General features: G+C 31.9%; 1 protein-coding gene across 1 annotated transcript in view; it reads left to right on the top strand.

Annotated features, from left to right (window-relative positions):
- The first annotated feature begins 3,715 nt into the window (after positions 1 to 3,715).
- Positions 3,716 to 9,884, top strand: part of BMP5 (bone morphogenetic protein 5) — a 130,135-nt gene continuing 123,966 nt past the window's right edge. Inside the window, exon 1 of the mRNA XM_008013664.3 lies at positions 3,716 to 4,937. Within this exon, the coding sequence (XP_008011855.3) occupies positions 4,448 to 4,937 (490 nt within the window). The 5' untranslated portion in view covers positions 3,716 to 4,447. The remainder of the gene's footprint in view (positions 4,938 to 9,884) is intronic.

Genomic DNA, 9,884 nt, shown 5'->3' with positions numbered 1-9,884 from the left:
CATAACTCTGGGGTAAGATGTGTAATTGGCAAGTTTCTTTATGAAAGGAAACTTCAGAAGGTTAGGGGAGCCTACATACTAAGTGATGCAGCAATTCATCAACTCATCAACTTAATGAATCCTTATAACTATTACTCAGCGAGAACTGCCCTTAAAAAATTGCCTGGAATATTGTTCATCTTTGTTAAGAAGTTGGACTGTTATGCAAGTATTAACTGAACCACTAATATGTACTGCTTTATACCAGTGACCAAAATAAACTCAGCCCTTCTTTTCATGCAGTTTGCTTTACAGTTAAAGTCTCAAGAAAAAACTAGAAATCTCCCTTGATTAATAAGTACATTGAAATAATAATTTTATGTCCTTAAATATATTCATAGGATAACATTTACTCTCGAGAAATAATATAAAAACAATCTTAGGAACATGTAATAATACAAAGCATACTGAAAAATCTTCTGTTCATTTAAAAATAGTCAGTAATGTCACCATCCATGAAAAATAATACCCAACATTTCAAAAGTTTTTGGTGACTGTATTTTATTATGCATTTTCAAGTCTTCCTTAACAACTAGTAATCAAGATGGACAAAAAGCCTATGCTGCCCATGATTACAATCCCTTTCAGGTTATAACAAGCAAATCTAAGTCAGATGGTGGTGGTGTGGCACTGCTCTGCCTTCCTTTGGACCACACCATATTCTCTATTTATATGTTTTTCACTCAAAGAGAGTGAACTGAAGTAATTTAATACCATAGATGCTGCTTTGTTATGCATTTGTGCATGTAGTCACCAAAAAGGGTCTAGAAGGTGATATCTTCCGTAAATTTCCCCACTGCTTCCAGCCTCTTCAACATTCTAAGTGGCCTTATCTCCACCCTTTCCCCTTACTCCCTCCAACACAATCTAAGATAGCTTTTGCTTAAGATTTTATAATTACATTCAAAGGATTTTGAATTTTGTTTTAATTTGAGAGACAATTTAGAAAGTAAATAAGTAGATGCCATTTACATTGGGTATTTGTCTTTCACTGCAGTCATATCTTTGTATTAAGAGATTTTTCTCCTAATAGAGAGAAAGGAAAAATGTTTTCAAGGAGAAAACAACACAAAACAAAAAGCCAAAAGTGAAAAAGAAAGGTCCTTCTAGAGCAACACAGACTTAAATGCTTCAAATTTTTTTGGAGCAAGTTTCTTTTAAAAAGCTAAAAAAAAAAAAATTGGTTGATTGGACATAGTTGGTTTATATATCAATGGATGAAATATGTCAGATTTTAATGACAGAAAGTAAAAAATGAATAGAAAGAATGACAGTGGAGAAATACTTCTTACATGAATTCCATTGTCTCTATTCCTCACCAGAAATTTCCCAACATTAGGATATATCTGGGGAAATACTACATTGTGAAAAGTAGATTTTTACAAGGCTCCTTTTTTTTTTTTTTTTTTTTTTTTTGAAGTGTGCTTATCTTTAGACACAATTATTGTGATGCCCTGGTTGTTTTTCCTGTCCCCATGTCTTCTTTCTCAGCATATGCTTATTTCGTATGTTCAATGCCTTATACAACTTTAAATACTTACTCTGAAATTTGGAATGTTTATACTTTGAAGTTGCAAAATACTTTATCCTTCAAATTGCTCTCACTACAAATCTACCTGAGAATTCAAATGATGGAGTAAAATACATGTACTTTTAATTGAAAATGAATCTGATTTTTTGTTTGGTGGTTACTATTTCCTCTTTATTCCTGGAAGGCTTTTTCTTTATTTTCTTTCCCTCACTGCACAAGTTGATCTTTTTGAAAAATAAGTGTTTGCCAAATCTAGTCTGAGTTGGAAGGGAAAGTCGGCGGGGAGGGTGATTACTTAATATTCTGACTAAGAATGCTAGCAACTGATTTCCAATATAGAGGTAGGCTATATGCCTGGTGAAACAATTAAACTATAATTACACTGATTGATATTATAAATCATGCTTTGGGAAAATGAGTTTTTAGACTTGTGATGCCTAGTCTGATTTTTATTTTTCGCATGTATCTTAGAAAAAAAATCAGCACATATGGAAGATAATAAGAGTTGTTTCTTCCTCTAGTGTGGTAAATTTTTACTTTGTAATTCTGTGCTGTGCTCTAGAGACAAATGAAGCAAAATCATAACTTTGATGATTTATTTTAAAATATTGAGAACTGTAGCCTACTTTAGGATGTTTTATAAATGCAGAGAAACTTTTTGTCTTAAAGCAATTGATTTGACTTTGTTTCTTAGTTTGGTTTGGATATTAAATAAGCACTGTCAAGAATTTTAGCCATTTAAACTATTTCTGTTTGAAGTGGTGTTTCTTAACTTACTTTCAACCTGCTCTATTGCTATTCTTTGTGATACCTATTTTACAAGGGTGTTCCATGTATGTCAGCATTTGGGTCTGCTACTGTGGCATCCTACATGACTATTCATAATTAAATTTCAGTAAAGCAAATATTAAATAGCAACATCAAGTTTTTGTGCAACAACTTTGTATAAAAAAATGATGCATACAATAAGATTCTGCAAGCCCTCTCAGTATTCTGCATTCACCAATAACTGAAGACTTCTGAGAAATATGACTTTTCTTTATACACTCAGAGGAAATATTTAAAAAGAAATTAAACAAGAAACCAGGCGCCTGTAGGTAGAGTAAAGGAAAAACATTAAAATTTCATAACAGCTCTAGAATTTGCTCGATAAATTTACGTTGGTATCAGAATACTATCCCAGACAATGAAAGTAGTGTAAGCCCTAAGGTTAAGTGAGAGCCTGTAAGGAAAATTAGAGCTGCACAAAAACATTGTAGACTTCCAAATTTTAAAGGCATTAAACATTAAGGATAAACACATACTTTGCTCATTTCCTTGGATTAAATATGGTATTTTAGAAAGGTGTGCACTTTCCCCATTTTACCCATCAAATTTTAAAAACTCAAATTTCAATCTGCATGTAGCCATGAATATTTGATTTGTGTTTATTTGCATGGGTTAAAACAAATCAAAGTATTGAGTACAATTTATGGGAAATATCTAATTTGTAGGTCTGTGTATATTTCAACTGAAATAACTTAAAAGTTATGAATCATGACACTACATCTTAGGATATTTGTATTTCAACTTTCTGCTTAAAATTTTAATACTTAAAGACACTTAAAGCTAGGTTATCTAATCACTGTTATTGAATTATTACAACTACCATTTTGGCAGCTAGAATATATTTATTAGTGATTAATTCTCTGCTGTATTTTATTTTAAAAGGATTTTCTGTCATTAAGAAACAGTGAATTAACCTCAATTTACAACTCATCCTTTTATTTTTTAAGAAGTGCATTTTAATGACATACAAAAGCTAGAAATAATCTCAAATATAGAACTGAGATTCATCAAGCTAACTTAGGCACAACCTGAGACTTAATACAGAAGTGTATTAAGTACATGTCATTGAAAAAAAAGATCTAAAGAAGTACTACGTAAAATGGATGGCAAAATTTTCAGTGTACTACTTGAAAACTGCCTTTTATTTCCCCTAGAATTTGTATGCCCCATGCATCACCGTTCTATGTTAGATGTGTGGTTATAAAATTGTGAAAATGGAGACTTTTCTGGTAGCAAAAGGGTTAAGTTCTTTTTGCTTTACCAGTTTCAAATTACAATGAGAAGCCTCTTCTTTCCCAGCAGGGTTGTGCTTACATTACTCTTTAGATCTCTCTTGAAGAGGGCTGGTATATTTGTGCCTGCTGGAGGTGGAATTAACAGTAAGAAGGAGAAAGGGATTGAATGGACTTACAGGAAGGATTTCAAGTAAATTCAGGGAAACACATTTACTTGAATAGTACAACCTAGAGTATTATTTTACACTAAGACGACACAAAAGATGTTAAAGTTATCACCAAGCTGCCGGACAGATATATATTCCAACACCAAGGTGCAGATCAGCATAGATCTGTGATTGAGAAATCAGGATTTGTTTTGGAAAGAGCTCAAGGGTTGAGAAGAACTCAAGAGCAAGTGAAGATGACTTTGGGAACTACAGTTTATCAGAAGATCAACTTTTGTTAATTCAAATACCAAAGGCCTGATTATCATAAATTCATATAGGAATGCATAGGTCATCTGATCAAATAATATTAGCCGTCTTCTGCTACATCAATGCAGCAAAAACCCTTAACAACTGTGGATAATTGGAAATCTGAGTTTCAGCTTTCTTAGAAATAACTACTCTTGACACTTTCCAAAATATTTAAAATAGGAAAGGAAAATCAGTGAGGATGTTGTGCTCAGAAATGTCACTGTCATGAAAAATAGGTAAATTTGTTTTTTCAGCTACTGGGAAAGTGTACCTCCTAGAAACTTAGATTTTTTTTTTTTTTTTTTTTTAAGAGGACAAGAAGGACTAAAAATATCAACTTTTGCTTTTGGACAAAAATGCATCTGACTGTATTTTTACTTAAGGGTATTGTGGGTTTCCTCTGGAGCTGCTGGGTTCTGGTGGGTTATGCAAAAGGAGGTTTGGGAGACAATCATGTTCACTCCAGTTTTATTTATAGAAGACTACGGAACCACGAAAGACGGGAAATACAAAGGGAAATTCTCTCTATCTTGGGTTTGCCTCACAGACCCAGACCATTTTCTCCTGGAAAACAAGCGTCCTCTGCACCTCTCTTTATGCTGGACCTCTACAATGCCATGACCAATGAAGAAAATCCTGAAGAGTCGGAGTACTCAGTAAGGGCATCCCTGGCAGAAGAGACCAGAGGGGCAAGAAAGGGATACCCAGCCTCTCCCAATGGGTATCCTCGTCGCATACAGTTATCTCGGACGACTCCTCTGACCACCCAGAGTCCTCCTCTAGCCAGCCTCCATGATACCAACTTTCTGAATGATGCTGACATGGTCATGAGCTTTGTCAACTTAGGTATGTTGTTCATTTGTTTGTTAATCTATGTTATTACAAAGTGGAAGTTTTTCCTAATAGTAAAGGAGCTGCTTGGTAGGTGGTCATGTTTATATAAAGTCATTTTCTCTAACTCTCCTCTTTAGCTTCTGTTTTGTTTCTTTCATTCATGCTATGTAAGATTTTGCCTTCGGCAAAAAGTCATATATATGTATATATATTTAATATGAATAGTTAAATTTAAACACTGATAGTGTGGGTCTTTTTAGATCTTGTTAAAATTTCAGCCTCGCTTAAAGATATGAATGCAAAGACAATAGTCTAAAAACAGGGACATTTATGAGGATAGCTATGCTCTGGGTAAAAATAAAAAAAACGAGCACTTACAGATGGGAAAGTAAAAGTGACATTCTGAACCACTTTTTTTTTTAAGTGATTTAAAGCACTTATCAGTATATATTCACATACTACTTAAAAATCTCTCATCTAGGGGAAGCAACTACTGTAAAAATATAGATGTAAAATTAACCAAGATCGAATAGCACCATAAAAGATTACTATCAAGGAATCAAGGAAGGGATTCTGAAATTCTATAATAAATATTTCAGAAATAAAGTTTCAATCTAACAGTTCTTAACTGTAATGTGTAAAGTATGTTCTACCTACTTGATTTTTTTCACAGGCAAGAAAAATGTAAAACATGCTTTAGGGGTCTTTATCTATACAAAATTTTCCTTCTACATGAGATAAAATATTTAATTGTAATTTTCTGTAAACCACAACAATATCAGTGAGAACATTTTAAAATTATGTCTTAGTCATAGCTGGTATTTCATGATGGTTTTTAAATACTGATAATGTCAAATGATAATTTAGTTCCCAGTATTCCCTCTCACAATAATATTATGGATTACCAATTTCAAATGATCTTATAAGGGCTGTTGTTTTCTTTAAATGTTTTAGTAAAAGTCGAAGGTGAAATTTACTATCTTCTGGCAGGCAAAGGAAAATAACATCGAATGTATTTTATTTTTGAAGATTAAAAATTCTATCAACAAATTTAATCCACTGGGAAGAATTGAGAACTTTATGATGTTATAGCTTTTAGAACTTTGTTTTACAAATGCAATCTGCTTTGACTTAAAATTAACATGTTTTATAAAACACTTAAAAACTTCCTCATGTAACATCTCAAAGGAAATATTCTTTGAAAAGTCAGATTATCAACAAATCTTAATAACATATGAATGCCTTTATAATATGTGTTGCTTAATATACTCTGCTCATTTGCTCTTAGCAATCCTAGCATGAAGGATAAGGTACTTAATAAATCATATGTTTTATGTTACTAGAGACAAAGCTCTCATTATTAAGTGAGTAAGTCATCATTTGTTGCACTAATCAGGTGTCCTGGAGGCCTTTTCTTCTACATATAATTAACAGACTTCACATGGAACTTTTTAGCCTTTAAAATATAGCTTAATGTCAAATTAATTTGATTGCTTTTACCTAGTATAAGGGACATGCAAACGTAGCTTGTGGTACGTTTTGCTTTGTAACATTTCTAAAGTATTATTCAAGAATTTAAAGTAGTGTAAATACTTTAGTAGAAAAATTTCAATCTAGCAAAATTTATATATTCATAAACCATTGAGAAAATCAGGTCATATCATCTAAAATCTGACAAAGAAGCATATATATGTTACATATTTTAATAAAAAATAGCTCAGTCATGAATGTCATATTTTATTAGAATTGTTCTGATCATTTACAAGATAAGCGTAAGCATGATTTTTTAATTTACGTGTTTATTTTTTATAAATCTACGTAGAGTAAGAAAGTCAAAACAAATAATAGTTTTATTCATTGATTCCTAGAACTTTTTTATTATTGAGAAACACATTTAAAAATAAATGACATTTTAGTTACATTGTTCAGATTATAATAACATAGCAGTTTATTAGCTTATTGCTTATATGAAGAAATACAATTATTCATTAGACTCTAGAGAAACAATGTTAGTTATAAGCTTTAGAGAAATTGTGTATTTATTTTTATCATGCTTGAACTGCTGAGTAGTACTTTATACTCAATAACAAGCTATTGTTTCTTCTTTATTTAATAATTCCAAACTGTCTTACATGAAATTACTGACAAACTGATTCTGACACTAGGTGAGTTTTTCTTGGTAGACTTTAAGGAAAATTAAACAACAGTTTAATTATCCTTTGATCATGCCTTCTAATAAATCCAAAACTTATAGTCGATCACTACTTAGTAAAAAGCTTTAACTTTTGCATTTCTTTTATAATCAAATAAGTAAGCATACTCAGAAAAGGTGAAAGTGTAATAACATTATTAGCTGCAATAAGAGTGTCAGTGCTTTTTAAATGTAATATGCATTAGCAAATATTACCTGTAGTTTATTTCATGTTCTTATAAGACTAAAAAGGATTAGATTTTATTTTTTCAGTATCTTAAAATATATGCATATAGCTGAGACTAAGTACAAATGAGTCACGTTAGTAATAGTCAAGGGATTTGTATTGAGGAAGTCACCTGGATATTTAAATATGTGAAAAGAATCTGTTGACATTTCCCATAATTAGAAGAATTATATGAAAAGGATCTAGTAGCATCCTTTTCAAAAATGCTTGTGTGTTGTCCTTCTCAAGTCAAATGACGGATTTTCTACAGTTACCTTGTCATTCAGAAATTCTTTTTTCAACATAGTTTTGGTCATGAAGAACAATTAAACTTAACCCAAACTCAGAATCATGTTTAACAAAATACCCACTGTTTAAAATTCAGATGAGATTAGCTTTATGTTCATAAGTGAAAAATAGATTTGAATTTACTAAAAGAAAAATAAAATGTAAATAAATTGCCTAAGGCATGCAAACATCTGAATGTGAAACCAAAAACATCATTTTAACCTTCATTTTACTGACTTGTTTATTTTGAAGAAATAAATATAAATTATTAGTTGTGTGAAGAGAAATATTCCTTCTATCATATTCATTATTCTTAGGCCACTTTTATCAGTCTCATAGTATTAAATTTTACAGGTTAAATTATTTGCTTTTTCCATAAAACTGTTGAATGTCAGTGGAATTTTTGCTTAGTCAATATAACATTATTTTGTTAATAATAATGTTTTTCTGTTTAGTTTTCTTTTTTAACCATCTCTTTGTCAAAAGTGCTAAGTGTTAGTATATGTATTAAATACCAACACAAGTTAAAGACATGATTAGATAACTTGCTTACAATATTTATCTCTTGTTTGCACAAAGAAAACATGTAGTATATTTCTAAGATCTTTTAGTTAGAAGCCAATTTTGATTACTTGATGACATTGTCCCCACAATGACATAACACTAGATGTTTTAGAGGAAGTAAAAAACAGTAAAAACAGGAAAATTACTTTTATATTATTCTTTGTATCTACATATTCCTCTGGAAAAAGTTGAACTTTGAGTTTATTAATGGTTTTTCTCTTAGATATATTTCAAGAAGATGTTTTAATTCCAAGCATAAAAATATTTAAATGTGCTGTTAAATTTTTTAAATATGAGAACATACTTAGTATGTTATCATGAAAGAAAAAACGCTTTCAAAAACTTTAAACCTTTTTTGCCTACTTACCCTAATCATTAAGTTCTCTTGGTACTGGAAGGAAAAAATGCTTATGTTCTCAGCTGACAGATTTGAAAGGCATCATTGATAATTTTTTGTTGTTTTTGGCTGAATCAAGTGCCCAGTGGAAAGGAATTTATATACAAATCTGCCTAAAGATGCCTATCGATGTAGTTTCTCCAACAGTTATTAACACTTGTGCAACATAAACACACCCATAAACACATGGAAGTTTTTTTTGAAGGGGGATGGGTTGGAAGTAAAGATAATCTAAAGCCATTATAGTACATATTCATAAATTATGCCTGGAGTAACTAATGCTAATAATGGGTAAAGCAACAATCATTCTGTGAAAGTTTTAACTTTTGAAGAGAAAAATATTGCTGAGTGTGGAGACCTTTTTCTCTCTTCTTCAACAACCCTTCACATAATCGTGACCAACAGGATTCTTTTTCTCCTTTAAAGATGATTGATTATCAAGTGACTGGCATGACAGACACATGCAGGGTTGCCAGAGATAGTTATAATCATAGTTTAATTAAATGCTTTTTTTTTTTTGCAAATTGTAATGGTTACTTACAAATATCAAATTTTAAAGATTAATGAGACGTATTAGCTGGAACTAAGGGGGACTTGGGACTGCCTCAGCCGCCACTTCTGACTCCTTCCCTTTCATTCTTCCATTTTCTGTAATATCACCACTCTCCCTCCTCCCTTCTCATCCCAGCAATTTTTGGCCTTTCCTCCTTGTTCTGTGTCTCTGTAGCCCCAGGCACTCTTGGCACCCCTCTCCTTACCACTCCCACCCTTCCTGGGGTCTGCCTTTGGTCCTGGTTTGCTAGAGGCTTAAATTAGTTGAAAATCAATTAGTTACAGTTTGAGAATTGAGGTACACTCTCCTGTTTTCTCTCCAGTTGAGGAGGAAAAGGTTATGACGTGCCAATTGCAGCCTCCACCCACTGGGAGAAAAGCTCCCCAGGGCACCAGAGCTGCCCTGGCTCTTGCCATCCCCTGTAATTGTTTCTTCATCATCCCATTCTTCTTTGCCTCTTCATCTCTCCCTAAGGATCCCATTGACAGAATTTAATTGTGTTTTGCCTTTATTTTATAAAATAACATTTAAAAGGGAAAATTTCAAGAAAAGTAAAAGAAAAAGAAATCAACATCGAACAAAAATAACACTCATCAAACATGCCAGTCCTATTTAGTTTATAAAAAACTTTTGCTTATATTATCCTTAATATTCTGTCACTTCCATGAAGAAATTAATTTTGTTTTGAGAAGAGATAATGAGAAAGAATAAAGAGACAAAGAGTAGGATTTAGAGGCATA

This window comes from Chlorocebus sabaeus, chromosome 17 (assembly GCF_047675955.1).
Source record: "Chlorocebus sabaeus isolate Y175 chromosome 17, mChlSab1.0.hap1, whole genome shotgun sequence".
In the NCBI taxonomy this organism is placed as follows: domain Eukaryota; kingdom Metazoa; phylum Chordata; class Mammalia; order Primates; family Cercopithecidae; genus Chlorocebus; species Chlorocebus sabaeus.
Note: the sequence above shows the minus strand (reverse complement) of the source record. Positions and strands in the feature narration are given on the sequence as shown.